General features: G+C 34.8%; 1 protein-coding gene across 1 annotated transcript in view; it reads right to left on the reverse strand.

Annotated features, from left to right (window-relative positions):
* LOC144432974 (putative ATP-dependent RNA helicase DDX10) overlaps positions 1-16,298 on the reverse strand; it is a 43,781-nt gene that overhangs the window by 3,466 nt on the left and 24,017 nt on the right. The window contains exons 4-12 of the mRNA XM_078121287.1: positions 9,335-9,455; positions 7,387-7,501; positions 6,365-6,461; positions 5,014-5,118; positions 3,830-3,992; positions 3,091-3,277; positions 2,369-2,545; positions 1,031-1,436; positions 1-27 (exon numbers count right to left, since the gene is read on the reverse strand). The exon at positions 1-27 is cut by the window's left edge and continues 165 nt beyond it. Of these exons, the coding sequence (XP_077977413.1) occupies positions 1-27; positions 1,031-1,436; positions 2,369-2,545; positions 3,091-3,277; positions 3,830-3,992; positions 5,014-5,118; positions 6,365-6,461; positions 7,387-7,501; positions 9,335-9,455 (1,398 nt within the window). The remainder of the gene's footprint in view (positions 28-1,030; positions 1,437-2,368; positions 2,546-3,090; positions 3,278-3,829; positions 3,993-5,013; positions 5,119-6,364; positions 6,462-7,386; positions 7,502-9,334; positions 9,456-16,298) is intronic.

Genomic DNA, 16,298 nt, shown 5'->3' on the forward strand with positions numbered 1-16,298 from the left:
AACTTCTTCAGCTGTTTTCTTTTCTCCCTGTAAACAAATACAGTCGAGATATTACTTCAAGTGGCCATATAGATGAAGAGGTGGTATTTATATTGGATTTTTAATTTATGAAACAATTTTATCATAACTCCCTACTTCAAAAATTAACGTGAAACAAGACTGTGTTTGTAACTCAATAAACTGCAGAAAGCTAATAAAAAAAAATTTAAAAAAATTGTAAAAAGTTTGTTTTTGTATGTATAATAACAAACATTTTACACATTTATTAACCTTTTGCAATTTATTGAATTACAAACAAGTACTTGGCATATGTTGTTTCTCATTTATATTTCAAGTAGAAAGTCATGATAAAATTGTTTTATAAATAAAAAATCCACAATAAATAGTCAAAATCATCATCTATATATGACCCCAATTCAAGTTGTTTGATTAGATAGATAATATGGAGTTCAAAGTAGCTGTTATATCCCTAATATTTAGATACACAATTAGTTTTCAGGATATAGCAAAAAAACTGTTTTCATTACAATCCAAGTACACTCATGTCTTAATATCAAGTAGCTAGTTTACTCTTGCTCACTTCTTAGAAATTTGCTTTTCACATTTTCTGTTTACTTTCAGCTAACTAATCTACTTTCTTTTGTTCTGGATGAGTATAAGTTATCCTTCATTTGTTAATTCATTCATTCATCCATTAAGTCAGCTAGCACACATTATCCCTCCCTCCATTCAATCATACTTTCATTCATTCATTCATCTATCCCTCCCTCCATTCATTTCATTCATCTCTCCCGTCCTTCCTCCATTCATTCATCTATTTGTCCCCTCCATTCAATCATCTATCCCTCCCTTCCTCCATTCATTCATCTCTCCCTCCCTTCCTCCATTCATTCATCTATCCCTCCCTCCCTTCCATTAATTCATCTATCCATCCCTCCCTCCCTCCCTCCCTCCATCCATTCATCCCTCCATCTATTCATTCATCTATTCTATTCATACATTTATTCATTCATTCATTCAAGTTACTAACCTGCAAAGATGACGTCTCATCTTCATCACTATCTTCTTCTTGTAACTCTTTATCTACATCTGTTTTACTCTTGATACCAAATACGTCAGTTCTTTTCACCATAAGTAGATCACTATCATCAACATCATCACCAAGATTGAAATCTGTCTTTTCCTCTAAGCTCACATCTCCCTGTGACCTTTGTTCAGATTCACTGTCACTTTCTCCTGAATCTGATTCTGAATCTGATTTTGATTTTGAATCTGATTCTGAATCTGATTTCGATTTTGAATCTGATGCTAATTCTGGATTGTCCTCACTTTCAATTCTTGGCTGAGTTACCTTCTCTTCAATTTTTGCTTTTTGTTTCATTTTCTCTGCTTTTTGAAGAAAACGTATTCTTGGTGCTATGGCCAGACCTAGGGAACTAGAAATACAATATTTTCAAATCATTGTAGATCACTGAATCAAATATTGCAGGAGGAAACCGTAGTACCTGAGGAAAGCCTGCATTGCTCGGTAGAGTCAAACTGAACGACACTCTTCTCAGTTATAGAGTGGTGAATTTTAATCAAACTGCAGTGGTCAGAGGCAAGTGGTTTAACCACTCGGCCACCAACAACCGTACAGTTGTCAGGGTAATGGCATATGAACTAATCAATTAACAGAATAATGTGATGCTATCAAGGCCAAATTCAGATTAAGATTCACATGTACATGTAAGTGTGAAGTACAGTTATCTGACGAAGAGTTACAGAAAAAGTTGGTCCAGGACAAAAGAATAATTCCATATAATCCTTATGGCTTTACTGATAAGATAACACCCTATGCAAGAACCTAGGACTGAATCATTGGCCTTTGAATTTTTTGATATCATTGATGATCATAACAGTAACTAATAACACATCAAGACATTTCCATCTGATTATCGGAAAACTATTTCTGGCAAGTTTTTTCTTGAATAATGATGATTATGCCATGCGTGAGCAACAAAACAATATGGAAAATATACTCTGGTCATTCTACGTCATGACAATGTGCATCTATGTCATGGCAATGCATGTCTATCGTACGTCAATGGTTCTGCTGTGTTCAAAATTGCTATTACTTTTCCCCAGTTTTTCTTTGATCATACTAGCGCTGGTATAATTATGTTATTCTCCAGTATTTGTCTTCACTCAGCTGGAAAATAGTCATGACCTATGAGTTGCTATGTTACTACTCATCTAGCAACTAATAATGACAAAGGCCCCCTTAGGTCACTCATATTTTCCTTGGCTGAACAAAGAAAAATATTGGGAATAACATCTAACTATCCATTAACTTTCTGACAATACACAAATAAAATGTGCTACTTACAAGGCATATTTTTCAGAAGGCAGCTGATAAATATCAAAGACTTCCTTATCACTCATAAGATAAACAGATCTCAGGTAGGATATAAAACATCTCTGAGCGGACTGTTTGAGTTCAAAATTTTTGGCACATATCGCCTGCAACTTGGCTTGTACTTGAATTAATTTATCTGTATTTATCCTGCAAAAGAGATAATGTAAAAAAACAACCTCATTTTGATATCACAATCTGTTTGAGATATTTGTAATGTAGAATTAGTCAAAGACATTTAATTATAAAGACGACTTCAAAGCAATCACCATTGTGAGTTTCCTGATAGTTATTTCACAAATCTTGCCACCAATGAACACAGTAATTCATGCCATCTTGGTACTTTATGAATATCAGTGGGTGGGTGTGGATGGGTTGGTTGGTTGGTTGGTTGGTTGGTTTGTTCATTCATTCATTCATTCATTGATTCATATAGAATGTAGTGATAAAATGTAGCACTGTGAGTAAGAATTTTGTTAAGCCTGACAATATGAAATATAGCACTATTGGTGAGATTTTTATTGAGCCAGACAATAAAATGTAGATTTTTGTTAATAAAATGATAATAAAATGTAGCAATATGAGTACAATAAAATGCAACACTGTTAAGTGTTGTTGAGCGAGACAACATTTTGTTTAAAGGTTTTGTAATTTTAATTGTATTACACAAATTGAAAAAAACTCAAAATACAAACCTTATATTTTCAATTGGTATTTTTCTTTCTTTCAACTTCGGTACCATATGTGTTTCCTCTGAAGGCAGTAAGACAAGCAATGACTCTCCGTCATCATTGTATCTTGCCGTCCGTCCAGCTCTATGGATGTATGTATTCACATCTTCTGGACAATCAAGCTGAATTACCCAATCTATGGCAGGAAAATCTAGTTTAAAAAAAAAGGTGATGAAAATAAAATATATGAATATTTTTCTATCATAACTTTTCAAACTGTTCAGTTATCTTATAAATTAAATTCTGATGATTAAGTTAGAGGAAGTGGTATATTTGAACTGCAGTGCAATACCAAAAAACACTGCTACACATCTGTATGCAAATAATATGCAAATTGCAGGCACAACCATTCCTTGTACATAAAACCATGCAAATGCAAGGTATGATTTTTGCTATTTTGGATAAGAACCATACATGATAATAACAAAATGCATTGTGGGCATCAGTGTGGGTACTCATGGGTATTTGTGCTCATTTGTTAATTTTGCAATTTCACTTGCTACTCACTACAGACAGACAGACAGACAGACAGACAGACAGACAGACAGACAGACAGACAGATAGCTAAGATAGATAGCTAAGACAGACAGACACACACACACACAGACAGACAGACAGGCAGGCAGACAGACAAACAAACAAACAAACAAACAGATGAAAAGAGGAACAAGCGATAGATATAATGACAATAATGAATACTTACCAAGACCTCTAGCTGCAATATCTGTAGCAAGTAAAACAGCATTCTTTTTCTGACAAAACTCTTTATAAATAGCTACTCTCCTCAGCTGATGTAGTTTACCATATAAAGCCATAACAGTAATACCAGGACGTAATCTACAAAATACCTCATATGTATACTTTACCTGGAATTACAATCAATGGAGTATGGTTACATGAATACTTTTATAGAGCACCTATTGATTGGCCATATTTGATTTTTAGGTGATGCAGGCAGCTAGCACATATTTCCCTAGCAAGACCTCTTTCAATAAGCTTTGACAGAAAGAAACTAAAACCCCTTAGAATAATAGAATGCCCTGGGGAAGACAAGCATTTAGCTCACCAGGTTATATGTATGATTTTAAACCCTCTTTACATAAAGTTAAAATTAAACTATTATAATAAATAGTTGAGTGTTGTAGCTTAAAGTGGCCATATGGATTAGGATTTGGTATCTAGTTTTATAAATTTTAGTTCATAAAACAATTTTATCATAACTTCCAACTTGAAAAATCAATGTGAAACAGCATATGCCAAGTCCGTGTTTGTAACTAAGAAAATTGTAAAATTAATAATAAATGAGTAGAATGTTTGTTCTTGTATGTACGTACACAACAACAAACTTTTCACACATTTTTTTAGCTTTTTGCTACGAACTGAGTTGCAAACAAAGACTTGGTCAATGTTGTTCCCCACAGAGTTTTTAAGTAGGAAGCCGTGATTTAATTGTTTTATAAATGAAAAATCCAAAATAAATGCCCCCAATCCTCATCCATGAGGCCACTTCGAACACAACAGACATGAGGTCTTGTTCTAACTACCAAAAATCAAAACATGTCTAACCACTACTGTAACTTTTCAAAACATACAAAGTTCTTTTACGTGTATACACATATTTTTCGTGGCTTTGTGAATGACAACGCAATCACTGACATGACCAGAATTCAGTCCCACTTTGACTACTTTGTGGTGCCCTAGGCCTCTTGTCAGTCTTGCATGCAAAATGACCTGAACATCAAAAACCACAATATAACATATCATTAATATTACCACTTGTGTACCATTTAGTCTGTATTATGATGTGATACATATGGTGGCAAAAAAAAAAAGCTGTTTTCACCCACAAACAAGTGCGACTGTATTAAAGTATTGTGTGTTGTTTACCTGTTTACAGCTGGCAAGGAAGACTAAAGTTTTCTTTTTCAAGTGATTTCTTATAAAGGAGTATAACATATTCATTTTTTGATCTAGTGCACACACCACGTAACTCTGAATACGAAATGAAATAAGATAACATCAATATTACATTGTATACTATAAACATGATTCTGGAGAGACAAAAGTTCAGCTTAGGGTGACCGTATTTTTTTTTCTGTTTCTCATTACCTTACCGACCAAAATTTTCAGCTCAAACATCAAACATGAAAAAAAAAAAAATTTTAATATTTCCCTGCCCTTAATATTTTGCAGAACAGTGCCCTCTCTGGTAAGAATAAGCAAGTGTCTGGACTGTCGACATCATCTATGATCATGGCGGTGATGATGACACAAGACAGAAGTTATTCAAGTAGTGGGGCTGAAAACATGACAATTGTGTAGAGATGCTGGGAAAGGGTTTGTTACCAGGAATCCAATAGAAAGAAGTTAGTGGGGAGGAAAAAAGGTGAGGCACAGAAACATTAAGTTGATTTTTTTATTGTTTTACTTTTTTTTATAAATCGACCGACTGACTGACCCATAGTTGCCATAAAAAGAGTAATGAGAAACAAAACAAAATTAGAGTCACCCTTATACAAATGTATATGTCTTGGGACATAATTTATGCTGCATGTTTTTGAAGGTATCACAGTATTCTAATTACTAATACGTACTTAAGTATCACTTGCAATTGACTGTATTCAAACTTGGTATTATGATGTATATCTCATAAATGTCAAAACTCTGCACATCAAATTCATTGGTTTGGTTTTGTTCAGCTATGTTTGAAATATGTCTCTATTAAAAGTGCAGAATCAACATCACTTTCTCTGTGTTTCGTAACTTATACTGGCATAATTATTTCATTCCTAAATATGTTCCATCATTCAGCAGGAAAACACTCGTGACAACAAAAAAAGGGTTTGTCACTACTCGTTTTTGACTTGTAGTAACAAGGCCCCCTATGTCACTCATATTTATCTCAGATGAATGAAGTTATATACCATGCATGTACAAGCCAAATTGAAGGAATTTATACCCCCGTCGTTCTACATCATGACAACCTGCGTCTATGTGACGACAACACGTGTCTACGTTACCCACTGGTTCTGCTGTGTTCAAAATATGAGTAATATATTTCCCAAATTTTTCTTTGATATTTACTGACACTGGTATGGTCATGTTATTCTCCAATATTCTTTTTCATTCAACTGGAAAATATTCGTCTAGCGGCTCGTCCTGACAACGTCCCCTTAGGTCACTCGTATTTTCGTTTGCTTGAACAAAGAAAAAATATTGGGGAATCACATCTAATTACCTGTTCCAACTGAGCTGGTGTTGAGAATTCATGATGTTTGTGTACAGAAACATAAACAGGACTTTGTAAACTCAGTCTGGCTAAATCACGAACAGATCTGTAGAAAAAAGCAAAAATAAATCGCACAAAGTTGACCAAAAAGTTGAATATTTTGAGTTTGAAATCACTATACTGAAAATTGCTGTATACAATTCAGTAAATGCATTCTAGAGAATTAAATAATAAACATGTACATGGCTGCATTGACTCAGACATCTAGATACTTTCTCTTCGATTTCTAGAAAACCTATAAACACGATATATACAGTTATGGAGATATTCATAATAGAGAAGTTATGTTTTTGTATTGTTTTTTTGTATTTTATTGGACATTTATTGGCCTGAAATAAAGACATAATAACAATAATTTGACATTTTCACATAATTCTATCACTGTACAACATATCCTAGTTGTTCTTATTTAACGGCGCCTTTTGACAATAGCTTATTAATACATAAGTATCATATTAAAGGCGCCTTTCCAAAATTTGCCATGGTGGTGCTCTACTTCCTGTCTGTGTGTATCTTGGGGTATACATGGTATAGGTTACTCAGTTAATTATAGAGCACTGCTGCTTTCCTCGATGTCTGAATATGAAAAACATCCCTGATTTACACTTCTACAGAATACCAAGGGACTAAGCTCTTATGAAACGGTACAATGAGGTGATGATACCCCAATTTGAGTGAGGGCGCTGTATTCTCAATTTCCTGTTTGCAGTCTGGAATGGCCTATTATAACGATAATGAATGAAAGATTGACTCAAACCAAGGAACATGTACCGCCACTCTTAATCACAAAACCATGGGAAATAACATGTACTTTATAAACACAGACTGACTTTGTGTTACAGAAAAGGCAAGTTTGTCTTTCTGGTGCTAGACTCTCAATAACTGCATTCATTTCAAACTAGTGTAATACTAACATTATGTACTTGTAGACGTACATTTCCTTTGGTACAAGTTTACAGACATAGACTTACTTTGTTTGTGTTGCAGAAAACAGTAGAGTTTGTCTTTCAGATGGTAGATTCTCAATAATGGCATTCATCGTCTTCTCAAAACCAAGATCTAGAATTCTATCGGCTTCATCTAGAACTGTAACATAAAATAACAAATAGTCATGTTATTCATTTGAATAGTAAAGACTTAAGATGAAGTACAAGTATTTAGTAATGAAATTCCTACTCACAGAGTCAAAATAATTCTTGGAAGAGAATCACAAATTTTCGCCGACATCTCATTAGCATCATCAGTGGTGTACTACAAAGGGGTATTATCACGTGTCTCGGACACCCCTGACGATTGATGCTGATGAGATGTCGTCGGTGACACTTTGGAATTTGCTTCCAAGAATTTTTTAAGCTCTGAGGGTAGAAATTGACTCACTAAGTATGAAGCCAGAGTCCATGAACATTCATTCTCAAAGTACAAGTAATCTCATGGAATTGAAATCCAAATCATAGAATCAACGTAACCCTCTCCTTACTGTAAATCTGGAATTTTTTGTTGAAGACTTTCACTTATGTTGCTGGACAACAAAAAATGCAAAAATAAGTCGTGACTAAAATGCTTTCTTGTACATGAACACAATGTACCAGTCTGGTAATTAGTAAAAGTAAGTAGTGACTAAAATCCCTTCGTGTACATGATGAACACAATGTACCAGTCTGGTAATTAGTAAAAATAAGTAGTGACTAAAAGGCCTTCTTGTACATGAACACAATGTACCAGTCTGGTAATTAGTAAAAATAAGTAGTGACTAAAAGGCCTTCTTGTACATGAACACAATGTACCAGTCTGGTAAATAGTGAAAATAAGTAGTGACTAAAAGGCCTTCTTGTACATGAACACAATGTACCAGTCTGGTAATTAGTGAAAATATGTCTTTGAGAACTAGCTGATGACTGATCATGACAAATCATGAAATTTTCTAGTAGCAAAATTATCTACATTGACAGTATTCATCTCTAAGTCATTGATTCTGTACCATGGGAACTGTTAACGCTAAAAACCATCAAATCAATCCAATGATTTTCCAAATTTCATGAACTTCACTTGCAAAAGGTAAGTACAATTTATAACTTTGTAGAACACTGCCAAAAGATGATAATTACAAATAGGCATGATATGTATGCCATCTATAAGCCATATTCCAGCTATCAGAAAGACAAAAGATTTTATAGTTTGACCACTAGGAGTGCTGTTCGCCAGCAGCTATTAGACCATATATATAAATGATACTACAGCACCCCTTTGTCAAAATCATTATTCCCCATTGCATTCTTCCCCAATCAAAAATATTTTACTAAATTGTATTTCAGATCAGATGTCAGGTTGTTGAAAGATTCACAAAGTTTTAGCAAGTCTGACGTCAGTGACAGCTTTGATTGACATCATAAAGTGTAAGTCATGGTATATGTATATCAATGGCATACATGTAAAATGTCATCTCCAGAGGATGCAGTCATCTATTTAATTCAGTCGACTATACATTGTACTTTTACACAGTAGTTTACCGGTACAATTTGTCTCAAACTCAATATACCACACATACAAGACAAGTTGTACACATTCAAACTGAAAAATATGAGATTTATACCCTGGTCACTCTGTGATATTTGTTTGCCTTGCAGTGCTGTGATATGAGTCAAGACCTTACAGAGTCCCATTATTGTATTATGTGTTGTTTCTGTCGGAATGTTTAATTGTTATCATTTTCCAACATTTTTCTTTACCCAGCTAAACAAGACTTGTGAAATAAGAGAGAGAGCTTAGTCATTATTACTCATCCTCTTCAACTTGCAGTAACAGGGCCCCTTATGTCACCGGTATTTTTCTTGACCGCCATACATTTAACTAGTGAGAAATGATGTTATCATCCATATTGAGGATATGAAAATGTTCTTCATACATACTACATGTACGTACCTAACATGAGTAGATTACTGCATTCAAAGTAACTCGTTTCATCCATATGTTGTAGCATACGTCCTGGTGTACACACAATTATATTAGTCCTGTGTATCCTCTCACTCTCCTCCTTCAAGTCCTACAAGATAGAAATACAGAAATATTCTGTTTGTACACAACAATGATTTTTGGTGCTAGTACAGGGAAACTAATCCCACAGATATATGACTGTTTACTGACAAAGATGACCTCAAAAACACTACTACTAACTGTCTGCCCTGATACAGTGATAGCATTTGACTCCAGCAAATGTATAACAGACTAAGTCAATACCCCATAAACAACCTATTGGAAAAAAGAAAGAATCGTGCTATTTGGCCACTGGGGGCACTGTTTGGAAGCAGGAATCCATGAGTACTATGCTACTAATACTATGCCACACATTGATATCCATAAATTCTCTCAACCATTTGAAATAGTTTTGCTTTCTTTGTTGTCAATAATTTGATTTTCACTCCTAAAGCTCTCTTATAAGTACATTCTATCACTGACTCCAGATGTATGTGTTGTTGTTGTTGTTGTTGTCATCCATGTTGAAATGTGTCCCTCATTTTCTCTTATGGGGGGGGGGCCTACTCCCCTTATTTGAGTATATGTATATGTGCCACCCTTTGGGGTGTGTTTTCTAGCCCTTTGGTCTAAAATGGGGTCTGTTGTTTTTTTGAGCTGAAGAGTCTAAAATTGGGTCCACTTTACATTATTTTTTATTTTGCTTGGTCTAAAATGTGGTCCATTGTCCTTTACGAAATCATAACAGTCTGTTACAGCCATTAATTGCCCCAAAATGTTGCCTCCTGAGGAAACTCTATTTAGGTCTATTGATTTATGGTCAAAGTGGATATATACCATCTAAAAATGGGGCCTGGACTTTCCAGCACTGGCCACACACCCCTACCAGAGCTGGCCACTGGTACAGCCCTCGGGGTGTTCTCATCCACTCAAAATAGCTTCATGGGTAGGTAATCAGATTACAGTCTATTACAACCTATTTTTATCATTACTGATCTCCTTTGGCTCACATCTGAATTGATCACAGATTTTTTCGCAGTCTATTTTTTTTTACCTTTACTTTGACTATTTCACCGGGCACCAAGCCAATATGGAGACATTTTCAGCAGTTTTGTGATGTTGTATACTCTACCAGTGTTTAAAGTAAACACCAATCAATCAATCAATTACTTTAACTCTAGTCTAAAAACTCTAGGATGATCGTTATATTCAAGTACCCAATCCATGACTGAACAGAACAGAATTTAACTGATCTGAACTGATCTGAACAGAACAGAACAGAACAGAACAGAACAGAACAGAACAGAACAGAACAGAAAAGAACAGAACAGAACAGAACAGAACAGAACAGAACATGTGGGTTCCCATTGACACACAGAGTACATAGTACATATATATTTAGAAGTATTACTATACAATGCTACAACTACCATCAACAAATCTGTCAACTGTGAAATACAAGAGTTCAGTCATTAGTTATATTCCATATTGTTTATCATATTCAAATTTATAGGTATTATTTGCAAAATAAAATCAATCAATATTTTGTTCTAAAATCATTACAAAAACTCCCCACACTTGACTGTACTTCCAACCAACCACACCCTCCCAACCCCAGCACTGAATGATTAAGTTTCCGTATAAATACACATGCTGGTAGAGATATATTTCTATTTTGATATACACAAGGACAGCACCACCATAATGAGTTATGTTAACCTCTGAGGCCCACCACCTCCACCCTCACACTGCCGCCCCCAGCTTTGAATCCATAATTAAGTCTCCATGCACACATGCTGGTAATGGTATATTTCTGTTTTGTAAATACAATAACTGCACCACCACAAGGAGTTCTGTGAACCCATCATAAGTGCCCATAAACACTTGCTGGTAAAGGTTTAATTTTATTTTTTTATGTAATGACAGTACCATGACAAGGCGGTCTGTCAAGTAATACACATGTACCTCTATCACCAGGTACCCTCCATCCTCTGCCTATCACTGGACCACTATTCTACATGTAAAAACACTGACACTTGATTTAAATCCTAGTTCCCATCATCCCACATGCCCAGTCATCACATACTGGTGGAAAGATCTGTTGATGTTCCTTGTGTAAATGTCGATGACCTTCATTGATATGCAAAAGTAAATAAGGCCCCAGACACTGAATCAAATTAGGCAGGGGTGATGGGTGGAGTAATTATTCGCCTTTAGTGTTAAATGAAGGACTTCAAGGCCATGAGAAATACTGTTATGTAAGATCTCTTGTCAAAATCAATACTGTTCAGACAATACAAATATTCTAACCTTTTCTATAACATCATAACTGTCTCTGTTTTAAAGTGTTTGTTGTTGGCAAATATTTCCAAACCTTTATTTTCATTTCTAAGATTTAAAACAAATACTGTGTTTTCAGTATAAAATTCTAATTTTCCACTCCGTATTATAAAACAGTGACATCACTAAATCTATTTTACATGAAAAAAATGTTATAAAACTGCAAAATTCTAAACATCACCAACTTGAAGTATGTATCTCTCAGCTTTTGGATGACGTGTGTGGATCATGATGTGATATCTCACTGTGACTCTTAAAGTTAAAAACTGAAACATTAGTGGAATCAATAATTTATTTTACTCCAGTAATGTTTCAGTTTAGCGTCACAGTGAGTACAATTTCTTTCTTTTTTTCACCTTTTTCATTCTCACTTCATATTTTATCTCTCTTCATCCGTAATTTGAGCCAGAATTTTTGGGGGGGTTTTTTTTTAACATACTTTCATTATGCAACACACCTCTACCTTTAAATGGTAACTACAAAACTTACATGTCACGTCAATTTCTGCTGACATCTCATCAGAATTTCAGTGTTCTCCACAAGTTTTTTTGTTTTTTTGAGGGGCGCAACACCCCCTCATCAGGGGTGTACTACATCTCACTTGATACTATGAACTCAGAGTCTAGGAATATCAATTCTTGTGTGATTTTAATTTATCAGAATATCTTCGCTTTTTTTTCTGATCTTTGAGCTGACATTTGTTCAATTGTACAAATCAGATACTAGCATTCTACATGACAAAGGGAATTGTGTAGAGGAGAAAAATCCAAATGTCTTCCTAAAAAAAACATCAAAATATTACAAATTCGGTCGTTTTAATAGAATGAAAAAAGCTGACAAAAAATTTCAACGGTTTCTATTTATTAGAATAATGATTTTTATATTTTTCTACGCAAGATAGAAGAAAAAAATCAAGTTATCTAGAGAAAATTACATAAAGGATGACTGGTTTTTTTGCCAAATCACTAATTATTCATGTGGCTCTGTGGGAGACATTTAAAGTGTGCTCAGAGTATCTATGGAGATAATGAGAAACATGTTAATCTAATTAATACTATGTGTGTGTCCTTGGGCAATTATCTAGTTAATGAATCATGACAACAACCTCATGAATATTCATGATGTTCAACAACATGGGGGCAATGACCATATGGATTTTGAACCAAGCAATTCTACTAGGTGTATTTTTAGAATCAAGGTTGCACAGGGCATGGTGACATGATTGTTACACCTCTGGGGAGAAAAAAGAAAAGACCCCACTGTGAACAGAAAGTGGCCACTAGGGGGCAGTATACAAACAGCACAATTTGTGATTTCTTTGCAATTTCTGTTCTTCATACATGTGTTATCACACCTTGCATCTTGTGAAGGTGTTTCTCTCTTTGAGACACCAAAATATTGACAATTTTTGTCTTTTGACACAAGTAAATTAAGAAACATTCATGTACCTGTACTATAGTTATAGTATGCAGGTTATCTAAGTAATACAAAGGTAAATATTTCTCTCTCTCTGTCTCAGATTGTTACATAATGTTCAAGGCCAAATAAAATACCAGAGATGTAGATAAGGGCTGATAGCCAGCAAAAACACCTTGCTACTCCACTCTCTCAAGGGGCTACTTTTCCAGAAATTTGTGTGTTTAAATTCCTTTATTTCAACCACATCGATTGTTGGGTACATTTATGCATCTCCCTTTTTTTTCCAATTTTACCTGCTATGTTTAAAATTGCCTACATCCCTGAGGTAAGTATTCACAAAACCATCACTTTCACATACATAACATAATTCTGTCACACTTGGGTATTCCTGAGATTCACAGCTAGATTCAATGTGCAAATTATGGGATATGGGATAACAGTCACAAATTTTGGGATAACATTCACAAAGTATGGGATATCATCAGTGTGCCCTCTTAAAGCATATTTGACGCGCCACTGACACACACTTTCTAATGACGCACCAAAATTTGGTGTTCCCCTATCTCTTACTCTGTAGTGACTTTTAATAATAAGAAATGCCAGTTTTCTCATTTTGACTCACAACAACAAAATTTGGATATCATTAGAGGGCACCCTGGACAAAGTATGGGATAACATTCACAAATTATGGGATGCCATTCACAAGCGATAATCTTAGTAAATTCTAGATTCTTCTACAACATAAACAAAAGACACAAACAAAAATCACGTCTGACTTAAAATGTTTGTGCATGAGTAGCCTACCTGTAGACTTGAAGGATAAACACTACTTTACACAATTTCTGCTATCCTGACTTAATTTTGATTTTTTTTAAAAACATTTTTCCTTGTCCTTCCATGTCTCCTAAGATTCTTTACATCTGCAGGTATTAATTAATCCATGCCCCGCCACACTCATAACGAAAACACTGGCGTAAATTTGAATACAATCTGACTTACGTTGGCCAACTGGTCACATTTCTATATACTTGCCTATAAAAAAAATCTCTCATAGCGACACCTAATTATGGATTCATCATGTGACCTGAGTGTGAAATTTAAATATGTCTAACTATGTATTTGACCAATTGTGTTCTAAGACAGAATGCCTTTGAGCATCATTGAGTAATCATCGCAGGCGAGGACGGAGAAGTGAAAATTCAAAAACTCAAAATGTCAATTTAGGATATAGGAAATAGTGTACTTGTAAAGTAGCATTCATCCTTCAATTCTACAGGTAGGCTTGTGTTTGAATCTAACTTCGGGGGAAAACTGTCTAAACCTACACTCCATGAATCCAAGTCTACAAATAATACATTGATTAACGTGGCTACGTAAACACATGAATGAAGACATGATTTGTATAGTAGAAATCATATATAAGCGTGACGCTTGGGGAAATTAATTGACAGCGTTTCTTAGAACTCCTTGAGAGTGAAGGAGAGAGGTTGAGTAATACTATAGTAATAGACAGCCTTTGTGACAAAGATTGGCTCCAAGGACATGAGAAACCTGTTATGACACACATTACTTGGAAAGCTCATTAACTGTGACAAAATGCAAACATTTATTCTTCACAACAAATCTATACATGACACTGTAATGGTAATATAGGCAACTGTGTTAAAGGGACATACATGGTCTGCAACTTGTAAGAATTTGTTTGTCATTTTTTTGTTTCCTTCCACATAAGGACTAATAAAAGAAAATTGTGTGGTTCCGGTTACGCTCAATTTTAGAATAGGTGGGGAAGGTAGATTTTATTTTATTTTATTACATTTTTTTCTTCATTTGTGAGTGTCTAGTTCAGGTAGTTATGTTTTCCGTTGATTTCCGGATGGTCTCTGTTTTATTGGTTTCTTCTCATCAGATGCACAGCCACCATCACAGATTGGAAGAATAGTTTTATTGTCTTTTTAAATGGCTGTCAGTTTCATCAGCCACTATTTCTGGCTAAACATCACTATTTTCACGATTTAATTTTTTTTCTCGAATACGTCAAAAAAAAGTTTACAATCAGGGTGAAAAACTAGGTGGGGTCGGGTAGCTGGCACCAAACAATTTTTTTTTCAGACCTAAAAGGTTACTTCTCTTTTACCATTCACTATCACTTGTCTAAAAAACCAGCAGTCATTGGCAAAACTCCTACTTTATAAACTGCTTTGATACTGTAGTTTAATAGATTGACAGATAGTTTGAGAAAATACAGTATCACAGCAGTTAATACAGTGGCAGTTTTTTGCCAAGAGACAGTGAACGATAAAATATCAGTGACATTTTTTTTTTTGGAAAGAAAACTGATGAAAAATACTTCCAAGTTGATGTCCCTTTAACTTTGGTAGACTGAACCCAAGGGACTAATTTCTATGCAAATCAAAATTATTAAAAGCTTTGCCAACTTTGCTATATAAAAGCTTGTTTTTATTCTTTTTGAAACAACAGAAGAAATTTAGAGTTCGTCATTTTTGTTTCAAAGGCAATCACCAAGCTTTTACACAGTTTAACTGTAACTGAGTAAACACAGTGTTAGTGTTACCAAGGCAACAAAAACAGAAATCTGGGAAGAGTTGTGAATTTCTTTTAAAACTGGGTACATGCATTTCTGGCATCTACTGCCCTCAGTGTCCAATCACAGAAACTTTGCTCTACATCGGTATTGTAACCTCTTTGTCTTTCGGAATAAACAACCTAGGATACTCTACAATGCAGTTACTAACATGTGGTTCCTGTTTTACTCTGAGAAGTCCAGTTAGTCAGTTTTGGTCAAACACTTCTATTTAAAAGCCCATAATTCATTCAGTCCCATGTTCTTGGCATTAGTGTTATCTTATCAGTGGTGCCGTACGGATTACATATAGGATTATTCTTTTGTTCAAAACCAACAAGTTCTTCCAGACAACTATTTTTTCTCACTCAAATCCAAGTAACCTCAACCAACGGGACACATGTTATTGCTTAGGTCAAAAAAAAATTATTTCTGGTCATCGCATTACATAAATAACCCTGTGTCGGTCTTTTTTTTTCATGTTTGTCCAACCCATGCAAGTCTGCATATCTAGTGGGAAACACAAAAATAACCATCCCTACTTCAGTGAAGACAACTGCAGAGCTAAAT

Source organism: Glandiceps talaboti, chromosome 3, assembly GCF_964340395.1.
Source record: "Glandiceps talaboti chromosome 3, keGlaTala1.1, whole genome shotgun sequence".
Lineage (NCBI taxonomy): Eukaryota > Metazoa > Hemichordata > Enteropneusta > Spengelidae > Glandiceps > Glandiceps talaboti.